This window comes from Brachypodium distachyon, chromosome 3, assembly GCF_000005505.3.
Source record: "Brachypodium distachyon strain Bd21 chromosome 3, Brachypodium_distachyon_v3.0, whole genome shotgun sequence".
NCBI classification, from domain to species: domain Eukaryota; kingdom Viridiplantae; phylum Streptophyta; class Magnoliopsida; order Poales; family Poaceae; genus Brachypodium; species Brachypodium distachyon.
In genome coordinates this window covers 28,905,379-28,925,584 of record NC_016133.3, presented here as the reverse complement: position 1 = coordinate 28,925,584, position 20,206 = coordinate 28,905,379, and the positions used below count along the sequence as shown (strand labels likewise).

The 20,206-nt window shown below is 43.9% G+C and overlaps 3 protein-coding genes across 3 annotated transcripts; 1 reads left to right on the top strand and 2 right to left on the bottom strand.

Annotated features, from left to right (window-relative positions):
* Positions 1–1,515: 1,515 nt before the first annotated feature.
* Positions 1,516–5,294, bottom strand: LOC100824103 (3-ketoacyl-CoA thiolase 2, peroxisomal). The gene is made up of 14 exons (XM_003573958.4): positions 4,969–5,294; positions 4,815–4,867; positions 4,175–4,259; positions 3,929–4,055; positions 3,744–3,842; positions 3,597–3,664; positions 3,376–3,483; positions 3,179–3,256; positions 2,938–3,070; positions 2,766–2,862; positions 2,411–2,534; positions 2,228–2,336; positions 1,949–2,032; positions 1,516–1,859 (listed from the first exon to the last, which is right to left on the bottom strand). Exons 1-14 carry the CDS (start codon positions 5,053–5,055, stop codon positions 1,750–1,752), a joined length of 1,362 nt encoding a protein of 453 aa, XP_003574006.1. The 5' UTR covers positions 5,056–5,294; the 3' UTR covers positions 1,516–1,749.
* Positions 5,295–7,074: 1,780 nt separating this feature from the next.
* Positions 7,075–10,576, top strand: LOC100823793 (inosine triphosphate pyrophosphatase). The gene is made up of 8 exons (XM_003573957.4): positions 7,075–7,334; positions 8,583–8,647; positions 8,746–8,809; positions 8,892–8,901; positions 9,045–9,076; positions 9,176–9,288; positions 10,047–10,123; positions 10,196–10,576. The coding sequence occupies exons 1-8, from the start codon at positions 7,214–7,216 to the stop codon at positions 10,314–10,316; spliced, it is 603 nt and encodes a 200-aa protein (XP_003574005.1). The 5' UTR covers positions 7,075–7,213; the 3' UTR covers positions 10,317–10,576.
* A 2,838-nt stretch (positions 10,577–13,414) lies between these two features.
* Positions 13,415–15,654, bottom strand: LOC100823493 (shugoshin-1). The gene is made up of 8 exons (XM_003573956.4): positions 15,195–15,654; positions 15,042–15,079; positions 14,845–14,932; positions 14,675–14,698; positions 14,514–14,582; positions 14,207–14,414; positions 14,040–14,109; positions 13,415–13,961 (listed from the first exon to the last, which is right to left on the bottom strand). Exons 1-8 carry the CDS (start codon positions 15,441–15,443, stop codon positions 13,724–13,726), a joined length of 984 nt encoding a protein of 327 aa, XP_003574004.1. The 5' UTR covers positions 15,444–15,654; the 3' UTR covers positions 13,415–13,723.
* Between the last annotated feature and the right edge of the window lie 4,552 nt (positions 15,655–20,206).

Sequence of the window (20,206 nt, the reverse complement as noted above, 5' to 3'; positions counted from 1 at the left end):
TTTTTTTTCATCCCAAAGAGCGGCCCATCCCGCGCGGCCCAGCTGGGCCAGCCGCGCCCGCCCCTAGGGTTTCCCCTGGGCGGCGGCCCATCCCGCGCGGGCGACCTGCGCACGAGGCAGCCAACGCCTAAGGCGGCGGCCAGCGGCCAAAGCGGCGGCGCGCCCGCACGCGGCAGCGGCCCGCGCCCAAGGCGGGGGTGCTCGCGCTCGGCGCGCTCCTGAGGCGGCGGCGGCCCGGCGCATTGGCGGTGGCGGTGCTCGCACTCGGGAAAAAAATTGGGCGGCACGGCTGGCGGCCATTCATGGTTGCGGGGGCCGGCAGTGCGACGCTCGACGGCGTGGCGCCGTCTCCCCCAAAGATTGGTCAACAAGTCCCTCTTGCGACGGAATCGATCGGCAATTGTGCCGGCGACTTGGTCAGCAAACGACCCGCAAGGAAAATCCAATCTTGAGGTGAAATACAACGGAAAAAAACTAATCGCAAAAACGGAATCGTGCCGCAGAGGGGAATCCATTTTTGTAATAAAATTTCAGATCCAATACCTCCGTGATTTTTGTTGAGAGTCTGCTTGGGGGAGGCTCGATGAAGGCTCGGGGTAGAGGCTCGTGCTGATAACGTGTTATGCAACTCCTGCCGGCTGGCCGGTCCCGAGGTTGCACACCAAGATCGTAGTCGAACACACACAATCACGGAGTACAGTAAAGTAGATGAACACCAGGAAGTAGAGAGAAACATGAGCTCTTTATTAATTCTGATCTCAAGTGTACGTACAAGAGTTACCTCCTCTCCTTTATATAGGCCCAATGGATAAGAGCGCATAACAAACTGTTAGGTGGAGGAACCAATCAACAGGGGGGTCGGTGGGGGGCGCACGACTCGGTGGCCACCCCACCCCGTCGTTCGGTTCCTCAACAGTTATAGCTTAGACGGGGCATGCGGCTAGGTAGCTCTGTCCATCGATCATATCTCCCATATTAGTCTTTGATCATTTGGGTTATTTTTCTTAGACACTTTAATGATGTAAGCTTTTCTACTTCTAACTCTATTTTTGATTTGCTGAGCGCAAAAAAGGCCACGTGAGATGACGACAAATACCCAGCCGCTTGTGTATGTGCATAGTCGCATAGCTAAATGGACGTGTCTGCATGTGTGTGACGTTGAAGAAAATGAAGACATCTAAGTTTCCTATAAAAAAAAAAGACTAAGTTTATTTTTCTGATATCTTTCTAATAAAATGTTCGCAATCTAAAATATTTCTTCTCGTATAATGGGTTTTTGATAAAAATCCCGAAATTTGTCTATCTTGTCAGCAACCCCACTCTCCCAAACATTATTTGGTTCCCAAAGGTCGGAAGAGGTCGGAATCGAACGGGATTAATAAGGATAAGGTGCTGATTTTTTCAGGGATTTGAGAAGTGAGTTTATTTCAGACTTGACCAACAAGTTTAATGTTTAAAATGGACTTTACTCAAAACAGAAATACACACCAAGAGAAAAAAACATGAGATCATATGGCATGGCACCTTTTTTTTCTTCATGTAAGCCATTCCTTATTACCTTAGTTCCAAATGCCTTCAGAACTTCATTCCAAATCACCAGAAAGAATTACAAGTACATAATCCATTTATTCCCTGCCTCTTCTTGTGTTTGACAACTGAGAACTACAATGGCAACCACACAAATTTCATGCCACCCTTCTCCCTCCAATTAGATGGAAAGTGTAGGTAGCGAGGAAACTTTGGAAATATTTACATGACGTCTTTCGAGAGCAAGTTAAGTGAAGGAGTCCCCCGGGCATTGGTCAGCTCATCCACTGCATCTCCCCGCTCGAAAACAGCAGCAGCACCCATCCCAGAACCTGTTCATTAACAATTTCTGTCATTTACAGTTCTAATATCCAATCCATGAGTGTTCTTTCCATGCAAGTAAATGGAGTAGATCCTGCACCTATGCACATAGAAATCACTCCAAACCGGCAGTCTTTGCCCCGGCGCTTCATCTCATTGAGAAGAGTGCTAACACATCGCGCACCTGCCAAGATGAAAACATGGGAATGTCATCGCCACGGGTATATACAGCATGCAAGCAGCTGCCGCACATGAGACTGTTTGTTTGGGGTAAAAAGCAGTGAGATGAGGGTGTCAGATAGTGGAAGGGTCCAAACAAGTGACGAATGCAAGGTGCACAACATGGAACGTGATCATGTCAGTAGCAGAGAAGAGATACCTGTGGCACCCAGCGGATGTCCAAGAGCCATCGCACCTCCATTAACATTGATTTTCACTGGATCGAGTTCCAACTTTTTGGCGCAGTACACAAACTGAGATGCAAAAGCCTACGTACAGTAGCAAATAAATATCATCTGGCGGACAATGAGTAATCTAGTGGAAGAACTAGATGGAAGTATACCTCATTGATCTCAAAAAGGTCGACATCATTAATTTGAAGACCCGCAGCTTTCACTGCTGCAGGGATAGCAACAGCAGGGCCAACACCCATCACAGCTGGATCGACTCCAACTGCAGCAAAGCTCCTAGATTTGCACATTCGGGTCTCATATTAGAGTCATTAAAAACAATTTTGAAATGATCAGCAGTATCCTCAGTCTCGCTGCTTTGATGATCAACAGAAAGTGCTGAGCCATTAAGTTGGTAGCAAAGCGAAGAGTTTGATATGTCGGAGGCATTGCAGGAATTTTTTCTACAGAATATGAACACAATTCATCCAACGTATGCCGCAAAACATATAGAGAAAATACTGATACCTGTAGATTCCAAGTATTGGAAGACCCTTCTGTGTAGCAACATCCCGCCTCATTAGTAGGACAGCGCCAGCCCCATCACTCACTTGGCTAGCATTTCCTATGAGTTCAAACAACACCAATCTTTACGAGTGATACAACTAATATACAATTCATTCAGTTAGATTTTAATTACCAGCAGTAGTTGTTCCGTCCTTAGAAAATGCAGGTTTGAGTTTTGATAGGACTGCCAGTGTGGTATTCGATCGGATTCCGTCGTCTGCCGAGACTATGATCTCCTTTTCTTCACCAGTTTTTGGATCCACAATCTTTAAAGACAATTGTCAGGGCAACAGGTAAAATGATTATATTCTGATTTTTTAAAATTCAAGTGGGCATAGTTCTTTTTGGCAGAGAAAACTAAGCAAGTACATCACCTTCGTATGAACCGGAACTATTTCTTCTTTAAATTTACCAGCTGCTGCTGCTGCCGCCGCCTTCCTATGAGACTCAACCTGAGCATTACAGTTAAAAAGAATGAGTGAGAACCTTGTTGTGTGGTAGACCAGCAGTTCACTCCTAGTTTCGTTTACTGTCACACAAGTGCCACAAAAAGGACAGTCAGCCAACTTACAGCAGCTTGATCTTGCTCCACGCGTGTTATCCCAAATCGTTTTGCAACATTTTCAGATGTAAGACCCATTGGGAGAAGGCAATCACGTGCTTGAGAAAATAGCTCAACCTACGATAATTGGAGATTCAAGAACAATATTTATTAGCTTAAACATCTTTACGCATGCACCTAAAGACAAAAGTCTCGACGCATCAACCGGCCCAGAAGCCCTGTAGACTTACTTTGGGATTCACTTGCCCCTCAAGACTAACTTTGTTCACTGTCATGGACTCCAGGCCAGCAGCAATACCTTCAAGGGAGAGAAGAACTACCGTCATGCCAATAGAGAGAAAACAAATTATTCAAAATCAACCTCCAGTATAGCATACCAATATCATACATCCCAGCTTTAATAGCAGCAGCAACATCTGCGACTGCCTGAAGCCCAGAAGAGCATTGCCTGTTTACTGTCCTGAGAGGAACCGTATCTACATCACATGAAAGACATTAATGAAGGTCTGGACAATCATGGTCCAATACTAAGGGAAAACATGAAAAAAGATAATGAAATTACCAGGGAAACCTGCATACAATGCGGCCATCCTGCACTCAATTGCCCTTTGGGATCCAGGAGCTAAAACAGTGCCAACAACAATGTCACCAATTTCACTTGGATTCAACTTTGTTTTATCCACCAAAGCCTATAATTGGGAGCGGAAATAAACGAGAAGACTCAAGGGACGATAAGAAGACAACAGGAACCAGTTCACTAAAATTGCCTTTTTGGCTGCAAAAGGGAAAGAATACAACAAACACAAACCTTGAATACGGGTACCAAGAGGTCCTCAGGGAGCGTATCCTTGAAACCACCTCTCTTGGACTTGCAAATCGCTGTCCTATAGGCACTGAAGACATGAAAGGTAGATACAAGTTTCATGTTTGAACTTTGTTTGCGAGAACGGGCTAAGAAAATTATTTGATCATTACTATTGTGAACCTAGTGAAAACCCACTGCCAGTTTTATTGCATCCCACAGATCATTTCTATTCCCTTCCTATGTTTAGAATTCTAAAAGTAAAGACCTTTGTGCTTTGCAACATTCTCCTTTGAAATAGAGACATGCAGAGCCCAGATTTAGCCTTTGGTTGACTCTTACTAATCAGATTTGACCTGACAGCGATCAACGTGGGTTGGCCAACACAAGAGCCAAGAAACCAGCTTCCATCGCATCAACCAATTTGTTGTACCACTAGCACAGCGTTCTACATATTTCCACGTTTCGTAGTGCTGTCGCCATCACCAAAATTACAACACTTGCCCAAAATTGTTTCCCTGGTCATGCGCCAGTCTGAGAAGCAGGAATCGTCACACCGGTCACAACCGAGACCAGAGGCTAGGTACAGATCACCGATCCAGAGAGAAGAGAAGCCAGAGGGGCGGCAGGAGCAGGCATCACTTACGCGACGATGACGACGTCGTCGGCGAAGCAGCCCCCCGCGGCGCACGCGCTCGCCTGTTATCAGAAACAGATGTTCACAGATCTGGAACCAATCACACGCGACAGCGGCGGCAGAGAGGATGGCGGAAAAAAAGAAGGAGGGAGAAGGATCTCACGGAGATGGCGGAGGCGGCCGGGTTGGGGCCGGCCGCGGGCTCCAGGTGCCGCAGCAGGATCCTCTGCCTGTCGAGCGCCTTCTCCATTGCCCGGCGAGTTGGTTGGCTGCCGCGAACGGATCGGGTCGGGTGGTATTTGTCAGGGGAAGGAGATGGGTCGAGGAAGGGAGGTGCGGGGGAATTGCGGAGACGTTTGCCGCGAAGCGGGAGGGAGGTGGACGACGGGAAGACCTGCGTTGGCCGAAGTGTACAGGCACGGTGTCGAAGGTAAGGTATGAACGGTGAAGGCTTTGGGAGGACTGGACTATAGACTCTAGAGTATAGTCGTGGTCGTGCGACGAAAACGCGAAGCTGCGGCACGCAGTGAGTGGGCGGGCAGGTCAGGGGTCACGGGCTGGGTCTTTTTCTTTTTTTCTCACAGTTTGGTCTTTTTCCCCACGCGGTGCACGGGGTGACAGAAAATAAATTGTTTTCTTTTGGAGAAAATATATAAATTGGTTCCCCTAGCGCATGAGCTGCTAGTAGCCTGCTGGTCGTGGGTTGGCGTGCGTAGTAGAGGCGACGTGATGGTGCGCCGGAGCCAGGAGTGGGAGTCCTGAACGCAATATCGTACTGGAGGTCGCCGACACCCGCAGTAATTCAGGGGAAATTCACACCCTTGCCACTCCGAAACGCAGTCCAGTGCAGTGCAAGTTCGGCGGGCCTAAAATTGTACTCCCTTCGTTTTTCATTACAAGGCGTGTATTTTCTGGCACGAATATTAACACCGTCAGTCCACCGCATGAGCAACCGTCTGCTCGGCTAATTTTTTTCCTCCCTACTGCAACTGCATGCACCATAACTGCCAATTTTTCTCCCGCATGCAGCAAGCCACAGGCGGCTCCCGATTTTTTTCTCCTCCTGCAACTGTTTTATAATTTTATCCACCCTATATTAAAAACGGAGGGAGTACTTATGAATCATGGCATAACATTACTAGATATGTGTTTGTTTTATTGTGAGACGTGTGGTTTCTTGCATTTTCCTAGACATACGGTGTGCATGTTGTTGGGTCGTTTTCTTACAACTTTGTCACACTTGTGATGTTTATTCGCCGCCGCATTTTTCATGTCAACCATGATCTATCTGAAATGTTCAGTTGGTTAGGTTTTCTTGTGATGCATGTAATCAGCTCATTTGTGTTACGTTCTAGGCTTGTATGTGTACTCGCATTTACTTGCGTTTATTTTACGATTTAACTAGACATATCAGCGAGGCGCATGCGGTGACTTCGTCAACATTAAGACCCATCGATTCAATCTTTCAGATGTTCCAACATGAATAGTATGTGCATGCATGGTTTCACATGTTGAGTGTGTTTTGAGTCGTGTGATGCTATTTGTTTAGAAATCGACTTAAGGTTTTAACATGGTTTTATGAAGATGATAGAGAATAAATTTCATGATTGGTTTCAGCATCTCATCACCCGGGTTCACGCGCGAGCCTTAGTCACCCACTGGCGTCCATGTCTCGCTCGATTTCATTGCTAGTGTGAATCAGGACTAAACTCAGTCACCGTCTCAACTTTATCTGTCATCTTCAGGATTCTAGATATCGGGGTTAAAATGAGTGGCCACTCAAGTACAGAGCTTTCGTCGTTCTGTTGGATGTGCGTGAGTGTTTATATGAGCTTGTGTGTACGTACGTACTTGTGAGCGTCCGTGTTATGTTAGTTAAAAAATGTAAGCTGACATAGATGTAAGACGGGTTACCCAGATGAAATCGGAATGGTCCTTATTCTTAAAAAACACAAATGCTATAATTATAACTCAATCAATACATATAGAGTGTGGCCATATGAAAGGTGCGTGGTTTATAAACAAAAGGCTTAAATTTAAGTTGACGAATCAGAACCGTTGAATTAATATCTAGATCCTGTTTTATCCTTATTTTTTCATCGTCCGTTTTAAATTTTAAAACACAAATCGTATCATATGACCGAAAAATCAACTTATCTCTGACTAAGAATGAGGCAATTTAGATATAACAAAACTGATATATGGATTTAAAACTAAAGATCCATTGCATTTTGATTAAAATGAAGTGAGACAAATCATGAAATCCCCAACAGGGTACCACGCCTAGTTACCCCAAAACCCGGTGACCGCCGCCATCGTAGCAACGTATCGGCAGGCTTCTCCTAATCTCCTGTCTCTCGCCGGATCGCCGGAAGCGGAGCGCAAGCCTACACAACCCCATATCAGGCATGGCGGCGGCGCGGGTGCTGCCGAAGGCGGTGACCTTCGTGACGGGCAACGCTAAGAAGCTGGAGGAAGTCCGCGCCATCCTCGGTTCTTCCATCCCCTTCCAGTCCCTCAAGCTCGACCGTAAGCTCCTCCAGTTTCTCCTATTCACCCTCCCTCCCCACCTAAATATGTACAAGGCTTTCGATTAGCAAACTTGCAGCGAGGGTTTTGTGTGAGACCAAGATGCATAAGATTAGGTGATCCATGGGAGCGCGTGGTTGTCGCTTCTCAAGGTGCCGGAACCCTAGGTCCTATTTCACGGCATTACCATGTTCAGCAATTTTATTTTAGTTATTAGCGCACACGAACTTGCAATTGGGGATTGGTAACTGAAACTTGTGAATTAGGAGTTGTTTGCTCCATTTACCGTCCCTGGAGATTATGCTAGATAAATCATTTGATATTGCTGATCGATGATGAAATTATGTGGCTTGCTTGTTCCATATTCACCGTAAAACCTTGGATGTCTTGTAAGTTACAAGATAACCTAAGATTTAGGACAGTTGATAACACATGTCTTTCTTGCTCCACTTTCTTAAGTTTTATGGAGATAGCACAATAACTTGCTATGGTCACAATCACGCAGCAATTTGAGAATAAGTTTGGAGAAAACTATATGGGAACTTTGTTAGCAGTACATGAGTCAATGGACTTGTAACTTGTTAGTAGTTACTGTCTTACTGATGCCTGCTTTCATATAGCCTGAAGCAGTAGTATTTCTTTTGCATTGTGGGTTAAGAGATAGTAGATAGGACGTCCATACGTTAAGACTAAATTGTAAATATAGTTGGTTTTCAATTATTTTTTTGTAAATATAGTTATTTGCATTCTGGGGTTTTGGACCTTTTTGTTAAGAGGTAGGAGGAATAGCAGATGTTAAAATTCGTTATTACGAAAGCACTGATGTACCTTCTGATAGACTTAGAATCCGGACCCCATACACTTGAGTATTAGGATCATGATGGTGACCTATATGTAAAAATTGAGCTCGAAATGGACTACACATGCAATGTGCTGCTCGCAAATGATCCAGAATAGCCATGATCACACTGATATGCCCAATTTATGGTGTTTTGTTAGGGGAAAAAAATGCTTGTTCTGATAGAACTCATGCGACTTATATAAATGGGAGATTTTCAGTATTTACCTCTCACTAATTAAGCTCTTCTCCCCCAATGTGGACGAACTATGTCCCTAGCTTTCTAACTGCATGCGTTCGGCATGAATATAATCCTCTGTCTGAATGAATGAAATTGCTTTTTCAGCCTAAAAAACTTAAAGTTCATGATTAATGGCTGATTTGTCACTATTCTTTGCTCAACTTGGCAGTGCCTGAATTTCAAGGTGAGCCAGAAGACATATCCAAAGAGAAAGCACGAATGGCTGCATCACAGGTACCTCTATGTTTCTAAATACTAGAATTATTGAGATGAATCCATTTATAGTTACTGTGGACTCTGGTTAAATGGCCTATGTTGCATTTTTAACATAGGTGAATGGTCCTGTACTTGTTGAGGACACCTGCCTATGTTTCAATGCACTCAAAGGTTTACCAGGTGACTGGCTTGCATTCTTTTTTCTTTTCACTTCTTGGATTTTCTATATGCTCAATTTGACATAATTTGTTTCATGCTGCAGGACCCTACATGTAAGTCTTTTTCTTCTCTAATATTTTCGTATTGCAAAGTTACAGCTGAGATAATAAACATCCTTCACCAGCATAACTCAAAGAGAGAATTCTCCCTAACTCTTTTTTCTTTATTTTGATGTCTTGGACACATGAATGAACAGAAAGTGGTTTCTTGAGAAGATTGGGCATGAAGGTGCATGACTAACAAATCCTTACCTTGTTCCTCTCCTTTTTTTTTTTGCTTTTTAATGTTTGACGGGGCCAAGTATGCTATAATATTTTTCCATTATAGGTTTGAACAATTTGTTAAAAGCTTATGAAGACAAATCAGCCTTTGCTATGTGCATATTTTCCCTTGCTCTTGGACCAGAAGAGGAACCGATCACATTTGTCGGCAAAACAGCAGTAAGATCTCACTTCTTGGAATTTCCATCTGGACTGAAGAAAAGTCAATTCTATCATCAATATTTTTACTGCCATTGATTTAGAATACCAACACTGTATAATGAGAATAAATGCATTTGTCAGTGCTGCAAATTGCATCTGATGTATTTCCAAGATCCATCTCCCTCTATAATCTAGACCCTACCTTATATTTTGTGGAATGTTCTGTTCATAGAAGTTAGTTCAAAATGTTACATTTTGTAGGTATCCAGCGTTGTTGAAAATCGTTATTTTGTAGTAAATGCATAAAGGGATAATACGAATTATAATAGTGAGGTAGTTTTACATGCAAGCACCAAGCTTACGTTGCTTGCTGTCTTGTTAGATTACCGTTGTTTAAAGAAGCCTGTAGTTATGCTTCATGCTGCCCAGATCATAGCATTTGGATGCATTATGGGGTGTTTATTGTGACTAGCTCAATACCCGTATTTTGCTACGGATTAAAAAAATACATTTAAAAAAGCTTATACCACTCCCTCCAATCCATATTAATATGTCTCTATGCCTAAATAGCGTCTGGATACATGTAATATTTCGACAATTAATATGGATCGGAGGGAGTATTAATTATCTATTATCTTAAATCATATACTCTATATTTGTTTTCACCTCAATGAATTTATAGGAGTAAAGATAAGGACAGAAAGTACTCCATGTTTTCAGTACAAAAGAGCTGTTGTGTTCTGCACTATGTTTTGAGACCAATTCTCCATATGCAGGGAAAAATTGTACCTGCCAGAGGCCCTGCTGATTTTGGATGGGACCCTGTATTCCAGCCAGATGGATTTGAGCAAACGTGAGTGTTACGATAGTTTCCATTTTTCCATGCATCCCTTATGATTATGTGCTGACGGGGTGTGTAATACAGGTATGCTGAGATGCCCAAACCTGAGAAGAATCAAATATCTCACAGGGGGAAAGCTCTTGCGTTGGTGAAAGATCATTTCGCTTCTGCTAACTATACAATTCAGGGTGATGAATCGGCTTGAAACTGTCTTTAACCTCCCAAGTCCCAATGAACATGCCTTCTCCAATGGAATGTGAACAAAATATTTACCCGGTGTTATCAATCTTAGGGGTGGTTGTTATCCAATCTTGCAAGCTATGAGAACCATGTCGATAGAATCAATACTCTTCATATTCATTGATCTCTCATGCAATTTTGTGTTCCATTTGAATTTCAATTTTCGCTGGATGCAAATGCATAGATGGATAAATTCCATTAATAGAAATAACTAGTACATTTTAATAATCTGTTTGCACATTCGCGTGTGCAGTAACTAGAGGTGTGTTTGGATGCTGGCCAAGTCATGACCAAAACTATGGTCTTTTTTTGTATTGTAGGCAATAATTTGGCAAGCTAATGACTTCTTACCAAGTCTAGTTCATTTTTGTTGTCAATTACGGCAAACTCATGGGCAACCAAAATCTTCACCAATTTTTTGGCTAGCAAAATATTTGGCATGGCAAGCTAGGGCTAAAACCAAACATACCCTAGGGACCAAGCCCTCTCATCCCTCTGTCTCGTAGGCCCCTCTGCCTCGTAGGCTTGTTTCCTCTTAGGCCTTCTTCGTTGATTGGTCTTTGATTTGACCGTCCTGAATTTGCTTGACTTGTGTTGACTGTCTTCCCCTTCAGTTTTATCTTATTTATACTTTTATTGAATCTGGGCTAGACAATATATAAGAGAACAATTAAACCCAACTCTACTTTCTCCTTTTTCCTTCTAGTTTCAATACATATTTCGTCGATGCATTTATCAAAAATATTCATGTATTGTTTAGTAATGATTTTTTGTTTCATTCAACGGTGTATATTAATTTGCTCACATAGCATTTTTTTTTTGTTTCGTTACAATTTTTTCGATGCATCAAATAAAACATGTAGGTGCACAGTACACACACTTACGTTGTGCCTATGAGTCTTGTAGCTCGAAGATTGATAAAATTAGGGTGTCTCGCAATCACTGGATATATCGCTTACCACTGAAGGAAAAATCTATGTCAATAGTCGATTAAGACACGCAGAGTGACAAAACTAGTCTTTGGTCGTTGGTGCATGGGAACCACGCCAGCTATGCTTGGTTTCGGACACAAATAAGAGATCACAAGGGACTTAACCATCCTTTCTCGTGGACATTCTACACAAGCTAGAGACTTTTTTCTTTCATATTGTACTTGTAACATTTTCATCGACCTACAGATATGTCCTTAAGAGTAAAATACACTCGCGGTCCTAATATTATTGATGAGGTGTCAAGTTAGTCCTAAATTTACTAAACTGCATATTTATGTCCTATTTTTTGGGAAGTGTGTCATGACAGGTTCTAAACTCGTCCAAGAACATTTGACCAGCCTACGTGGCACGCTGACCGAATACACATAAGCTAAAGGGCCCGTTGTACATGACTGAATCTATAAAATTAGATTAATGCACCCTCGGTCCTAATATTATTGACAAGGTACCAACTTAGTCCTAAAATTACTAAAACTGCATACTTAAGTCCTATTTTTTTGGTAAGTGGGTCACGACGGGTCCTAACCTCATTCTCTGTAACACCTACGACCAACCTCGCGGCCCCCCACGGTCTCTAAGCTGCGTCGCCTTGACCGTCTTTCTTCGCCAAAGCTAGAGCCACAAGCCAGTCCTGTGCTAGTGCCCTATATCGTCGAGAACGTGAACGACATTTGCGCTGTTGCGTGCGGTCCCGAGCACACGGCGCGCCGTCGCTGTACACCGCCTCAGCCAACAGCCTCCCCGAGCCGTGACTCCTTGCTTACTAGCTTCGCCTCGTCGCTGTACACCTTCGACCATCCTCGTGTTGTGTAGCGTTCCACCGCCTAGCACCGTCCTCCATCGCTACACGAGCTCATTGCCAGCCCTCCTCCGGTTCGCCGCCAAGCACCCCCAACAACTCAGTAGCTGCCCCTAAAACCCTGCAAGCCACCCCCAATTCTCTACTCTCCTTTGCCGCAACTCCAATGACTCGCAGGCAAGAACCACGGCGATGGGTGAGACAAAACACTATTTCATAGCGCCAATTATGCCAACAGGCCCCTTAGCCGACGTGTATTCGGTCACGTAGGACGGTCAAACGCTCCTAAACGAGCTTAGGACCTCTGGTAACCCACTTAACAAAAAATTAGGACCTAAATATGCAGTTTAATAATTTTAGGACTAACTTTGCACCTCGTCAATAATATTAGGACCGCGGATGCATTTTTTCTCACGTCAGTTATGTCCAGTGGGCTCTTTGGCTGACGTGTACTCGGTCAACGTGCCACGTAGGCCGGTCAAACGCTCCTGGATGAGCATAGGACCTGACGTGACACACTTAGCAAAAAATTGGGACCTAAATATGCAGTTTAGTAATTTTAGTACTAACTTGACAACTCGTCAATAATATTAGGACCGCGGGTGTATTTTACGCTGTTCTTAAAGTATAACATAGTATTTCATAGACGAGGGAACATATTACTACTCGCTCTGATCCATATTATGAATAAATTTGAGACAAGTAATATGGATCGGAGGGAGTAAAACAATTCATAAGAAACATTTTAGAAGCAGCATTAACATTTTATTTACATGGATGAACATTTTGTTTAGAAACATTTTACAAAAAAATCGTATATAACATTTTTTTATTCATTTCCGTCAAGAAAACATTTTTTATCCATCAAAATACTTTTAGAACTAATGTACCAACGACGATGCATGATCTAGTTTGTACATGGCTACATGTCGGCTTTTGGCTTCTCGTTGGTATTTTTCAAAGTAATCAAAAATCAGATGCTGGCAGCTTTTAATCTTTCAATACAAAATTTGGTCCTCTAAAATACCCATCTTTGTTTACCGGATGCGCCATCCTCTAAAATCAAATGTACTGCCTCCGTTCTTAAATATAAGGTGGTCTATCTTTCCCCTAGCTCCTAAGCCAAACTTATTGAAGTGGTAACAAATTTAAGTAAATCTACTATAGAAAACTAGAACATTTTGTATTTAGGAACAAATGGTTCTGTTTTTCTTCTACTTCTGTGACTTACACCTATGTGGGTCAATCAAATAACCTGTTTTCAAAATTATATTTGAATAATCTGTTTTCCATTAATATGTCAAGCAAATAATCTGTTTGGAGAATTACATTTGCAGCTCACAACAACAGTATCAGCAGAATGGCTGATTTCCGTGCCATTTGTTCACTCATCATAATACAAACAACTACTCCATTCCTTTTTGTAAGGCGTTTTGCAATAGCTACAGCCGTCCTAGAAATCGGAACAGATTTAGTACAACGTACATCATCTTCACACCAAAACACACGCTGTGGCTGAACACAGCAAAGAATAATGGCAATCTAGCTTGGATGCGAACGGCAACCAGCTTCTACTGCTACTTAAGACCGCCTGAGCTTGATGTTTACAGGCATCTCCTTGTAGGAGGTGACCATCTCGGTGGCCCGCCGTATCGGCCTCCCCAGCGACGACCTGCGCGGGAACTGCGCCGCCATCAACGGCACCTGCTCCGACGTCGTCCCGTTCCTGTCATTTCCACCGCCTATGGCGACCTGGACATCCTCTATCTCGAACAACTCTTCCCTCCGGCCGCTTGGCTGCGGCGCTCTCATGGACTTCCTGTAGAAACAGCAAGAATCAGTGGCTTAATTGTGTTTCTTTGACCAACTATTGATGGTCTCGAGCTTGCGGTGTTACCGTCTCTGCACGCTCTCCCGTTCCTTGGACGCCGCCACTGGCTTCCTCGACGTCTCGGCAGGCCCAAGAGCTGGACGCCGTTGGGCAATTGGTAACCAGTTAGCCACACATGCGAAAGCAGGCAAGGAATCATATCTAAGACTGGGTAAAGAGATCATGGTTGTTACATCGAGATCTCAGCAGCCGCTTCCGGCTGGCATTCCCGGCGAGCTTCCTAGCACTGGCGGCGCCTGACACCTCCGGACCCGGCTCGGCGTCTCCTTCCTTGAGCTGTGCGGCAGCGGCGGCGGCTCTGTCTGAAGTTGACTGCCGCGCCATTTCGCTAGGGCCCTTCTGCTGCAGGTGTCTGCTCCCCTTCATCGCCTTCTTTGCCTCCTGTTATTATAGGAGACGAGGGCAGCACACGTCGCAGATTAGGACAGAAAAACAGAAGCATCAAACGGTGTCATGGAAAATGCTGACAGATGTCATTACCTCTAGCTCCGAGGATTTTACTTTGAGAGCAGCTCTCGAGCATGCAAGTTCGTGCTGTAGCGATTTCAGCTGCAGAAAAAGAACAACATTTGGTTATCAGATTTGTCATGAACAGTCAAAAGGTTCTCGAGATTTTACAGGGTTAAGATACCGTAGCTTACCCTATTTTTTCCAAGATTTAGCTCCTGCAAAGAAAAAAAACAAGAAAGGGGTTAGCCTCGTGATGATCAATTGATCATAGCAAGGTCCACGGTTGTAAACATTTCGATCCCAAGTTGCCCAACGAAAATTTTGACTAAGTTTCTTGAAGAAAATTGAGGGGAGAACTTACTGCCAACATCTGGGAATTGGCCTGCGCAAGCTGCCAGTTTGAGAGCCGCAGGTTCTGCAGCTCGGTTCCAGTCAACTGTATGAACTTGCTGCGCACATCAAATCAAACCGAATCGAGTCAAAACCAAAACACTTCTCACGAGATACTCAATCTGAGACAATCAGTGCAAGAAACTGGGGTCGATTGCAGATACGTACTCTCTCTCCTCCAGGAGCCTCACAAGATCCGAATTCTCCTGAAATACAAACACAAAATTACAAGACAAGTAGAGCAGCGTTAGCGACTGCGCTCAGGCACATCCTTCTTTAACCAACAAATCGAGAGCGGTGGGGCGGAGTATGCAATCTTGCCTTGACTAGCTGCGCGTGCGCGGTGTCCGCGCCCGCGCACTTCGACCCGTCATCCTGCTGCCCCTCTGCCGCCGCCGCCGAGGGCAGCCGCCTCAGATTGGTGATGTCACAGAGCGTCTTCCTCCTCGCCGCGGCGGCGCTGGCGGCGCCGAGCTTCCGCATGGCCGCCATCGCCCCGGCGTTCCTAGTTTGCGGCCCCGCCGCTTGGGCCGGGTTCGCCTGCTGCGGCGCGAGAACGGCGATCTCCATGGGATGGCAGTATACGGCGACGGCGAGGTCTCCAAGGAGCAAGGAGAGAGAAGCAGCTGCTGCGAGATCGGGAGGAGATTTGGGAGCTTTTCGAGGGTTTGGTCGGCGGATCGGAGATGGAAGAAAGGGAAGGCGCAACGGCTAGTTGGGGCCAGTTTATATGCCTGGATCGAAGGGGAGCGGCGTAACGTTCGAATTCTCAGGGTCGAGAGCGGGGATCGGACGGAAACGATTGAGCGGCGGAGCGGAGATCTACGGCTGCAGACAAAAAATTATACTTCTGCCGCAGGAATTCGTCGACACAAAAAGTGCCAAACGAGTCAAACGCAACGATTTTGAAAGATAGGCCAGGCTATGTTCGTAGCTTCCATCCAAAGTGCGGCCCCGCTTGTATGATCCATGGTCAAACATTGTGACAAGGGATAACCCGTGGAAGAGAAATATTACAGTAAGGTCTTGTTTGATGTTTTTTTATTTTTAGTCACTATTGTTTCTGTGTTTGAGTTGTTTGGTTGTTCACTCAAAACTCTCAAAAATCCAAATGAAAAGTGTTTTAATTTGATTAAAAAATAAAATGTTTTGAGTGTTTTTCAATTGGAAGTGAATAATATCCTAGAAAACACCCCAAAAACTCTAGTACCAGACAAAGCTTGAGGGCTTTTGGCGTTAGTGTTTTTGAGGTATTTCTAGGATATTATACACTCCAAATTGAAAAACACTAGAAACACCAAATGGTTGTTTGGTAGGAAGAGCTCAGAGGAGATTATCCCTACTTTTGGGTGAACATACAAACCCCTCAAATACCAAAACACTAGTGACTAAAAAATACACTAACACTAAACAAGGTCTAAGAAGAAACCGTCGGACAGGTAATTCGTCATATGCAGAGTAGCTTTGAAAAAGAAAACTATGGAATGTATAGGCAACCACAGGACCGCAGATTGGCGTCAATTCAGTCAACAGTGGGGTTATACTGAGTAGTGCTGGTTGGTGTCCAAGATGCATTTTATTGCTCTAAAAAGTTGTGATTTTTTCTTAGAAAGCCATGAATATGTAACATGTAGATTGGCCTAAAAATCATCGCTGCGTGAAAAAATATGTTATTCTATTTTAAAGAGCAAAATAGTGAAGATTCATATCCCGTAAAATATAAGTTGCAGGCTGCAGTTTAAATAAACAATACGTTATTCTAACTTTTTTTACATGATACGCATTATCAAAAAAATATTAAAAATAGTTAAGACCGAACATGCACTTACTATAGTTTGATGTCGACCGTCTAAGTATGAATTGCTCTCAAACAGCTAAACATGTCAAAGTTTAGGAGATAAATCGAAACACAAAGACAAAGACGGTCAACCGCTAGATAATAATTTAGTTTAGAGAAAACTATATATTCTTGTCCCTATGCTATTATGAAGTCTAGTTTTGTCCCTTCAACTCGAAATGTAAAACTTTACTCCCCCAATTGCCAATGTCGTATGGTTTTCGTCCAACACCCTTTGTAGCTGAGTTTTCATGTTTAGACCAAAGACTTACCATGATGATATGATGCGGACCATTGACCAATGTCATGTCATTTGCCAAGTAGTTCAAAACTTAAGGAACTCATTCTCTCTCACTTGCTCATGCCTAACCTCCATCTCTCTCTTCACTGAAACAATTCCCAATTCCTCTACAAACCAAGGGTTTTTTAGTCGTGGGTTAGCCGATAGATCATTTCGCATTGGTCGATGGTCAACATTTTGTCACTGTAGTATATTTTCGTTTCAAACTTGCCACGTGAAACTCTGGCTTTCTTAATAAAGCTCGGCGAAAGCCTTTCTCTAAAATAAACTTGCCACATGAATTATGAAATTGTTTAAATTTGGGTAAGAGAAAGAACTTTACGCCGTTGACAATTGGAGTCTAAGTTTATCTGATTTTAGAGTCGATCGGTCAAAACAAGCTTTTCTAACAGTAGAGGGCAAAAAAATGCACCTTTCTCTTTGAAATTTCACCCCAAACTCCATGGTGACCGATCATCTCTGCCGCTGCTAAGGCCTACTACGGCGATGGTCATGCGGCACGCCCGTCTCCCATCTGGAACGGCTACGGGCTCAGAAAAAGAAATTAGGATCCCTTCGAACGGAAAATGAAAGGTCTACGTGCCCAAAGGATGAAAAGTGGACATGAAAGTTCAGGTACGGATTGATACACAAGTAAGATTCAAGGAAAGCACCACACGTTATCTAATCCAATGGACGTGTCCTGTTCCGTGGGTGGAATCTACGGAAGCAAAGGATTTGTAGCTTACGCGCCGCCGATTCTTGGTCTGGGCGTCTGGCTGAGCCGATCGCTTTTGGCACGTACACCTTGATTTTGTGTCGGTCTGTGGACGCCAAGGTGGTTCGGGGCAGGGAGAGCGTCTTTACGAGGAATCGCGTCCTTGCACTGGAGAGGATATCTTTCGGCGGCAGTAACCCTGGCAGTGGTCTCCGGACGATTACGGCGGCAAGCAAGGTCTTGATTACCGAGAGTAGTTTACTTGTACACGCTAATTAAGTGCATGTTGGTAGAAGGATCGAGTTGTCCATCCTTTGAGTGCAGGGCACGAACCGTGTGTTGCACCGTTTTTCCTTCTCCGCTCTTAGTTCCTTGCCCGTGGAAAGCACATAGTAGTACTGTAGTACTACTGTGAATGTGGTAGTACTGTAGTTGCCAGTGCCGATGTCTGTGCTTGTGCTGCAACTGCCAATGCCAATGTTTTTGACCTGGGATCCTGATATCCGGGTGAGCAAGTTACATCAGTCAGCGAATGCTCATGACATTGCTCGGTGGTGGTGACGTCAGGACGGAGGCAGTAATTTGACATGCAGGGCCGTCTCCAGGAATTGAAGATCCTGAGCGAAATTGAAAATTTTATTTCAAAATTTGGACAACTTCATATAACTAAACCATAGTTTCATTTAATTATATAACATTACAATTACAATGTGTCTTATTTCACACAACATCTACAAATATAGCAGCGTACTAGTATTGGAACAATAAACTAACCTCATGTTCTACTGAAAAGCATCACCCTTCTGGTATTTTTTGAAATGAAATCTCCAATCATACCTTCATAACTAATTTTCTAAGGCTTGATTATTCTGAATCATTGAAAACCGATTAGGTGTTGACTGTTGAGGCGATTGCCGGACGTCTGGACGTGAAGAACTGCGGAGTCGCGGACGAAGTGCGTCGTCCCGCGAGAAGCAGGCAAGCCAACTAGGGAGGACGGCCACGGGCCAAGGACTGACGGAACAAATCAACAAGATCAAGCCTGAACGAGATTACAACTTTACTAGATGAGAGGCAGGGGGCAGCGCCTGGCAGGGTGATTCCGCGATTGCGATCGCCTCGGGTGGAGGCGTGTGGCGTGAAGGCTGGGAGGTCCAGGCGTCGGAGGAGTCGAGCGACTCCCTTGAGTGATTAGCGTTGTTTTTTTCTGATTAATACCATAACTACAGCTAAATCTGGTGGCCCCACGATTTTGGAGGCCCTGAGCGGTCATACACCTCGCTCATGCCCTTCGATGACCCTGTTGACACGAGGGGGACGAGTTGGGATTAGAGGGAACGAAATTAGAGTCTTTACTTATTTTTAAGTGATATTCAATGAGCCGATGAGTAAGTATCAACTAAAAAAAAAATCTTAAGGGCCCTCCCACACACATCCGTCCTTGGCTGTCGTACTGTGTTGTGTGCGGTGTTCTTCGAGATCCTTTGTTGCTCTGCAGGTCTCGCACGATTGTGATCTAAACTTGGATCACGATTAAAATATTAAATACACATGTTTAAAAAAGAAAAACTTGTCAAACTCGAAACGTGGAAACTTGCAAGCCCCAAATTTGACAAAAAAAACTTTGACTCTTGCTTTGTTGGACAAAAGCAGGTGATCCCATATGGGCAATCCAATGAGCTGTCTCCAATCCAATTATTCATTTTTATAAGCAATGCTACACATACGGTGGATTTCGTACGAGTCTCACACGAAAAGGCTCGTACCAACAACAAGACAGTTTGTGAGGCCGTGTTGAAAGTTGTGACTGTGTCTGGTCGTACAACAACGGAAATTCTGCATTTTTATTTGTGGGGAGTCTCCAATCCAGTTACTTGTCCTAAGAGCAAGATTAAGGGAGTGTTCGGTATCTTCCGACTTCTTAAAAATCTGGTGTGGAGCAGCGCCGAACACGATAGCTTCACAAAACTTGATCTGCGAAGCTGGCTCAGTTGGCTGTACAAAACATGGAGCTATCCTTTTGGCGATTCACTACGTCACGGAACATATTTGAAGGCACCGAAAATTGCCTGAGTAATTGTAAAAGTGCCTTGAAAGTTTTTTTAAGGCTTGAAAAAAAGTGTTAGAACTAATGGTGTAGGGAAAGGATTTTTGAGGGGAAAAGGTGCGTTCAAAAATCAAGATTTAAGGCAATTCAAAGAACGCCACGAGTTTAAATTTGAGGCAATTTTAAAAAATGCCGCCAAATAAATTCTCAGGCATATATTAGCACTGCCTCAACGTTAAATTGAGGCCCTACTGAAAAAGTGCCACCAAATAAATTTTGAAGCATAATAATTTTTTTGCCTCCAAATTCAAATCGAGGCTCATTTGAAAGAGGCCTCAACAACCATTCTGCCGCACTTTCAGTGGTGCATGGACAAATATTTCCGAGCACTATTTCAGAATGCCTTATATATTTCACACACTTTTAAGCAGGTATAATGCATTTTAATTCA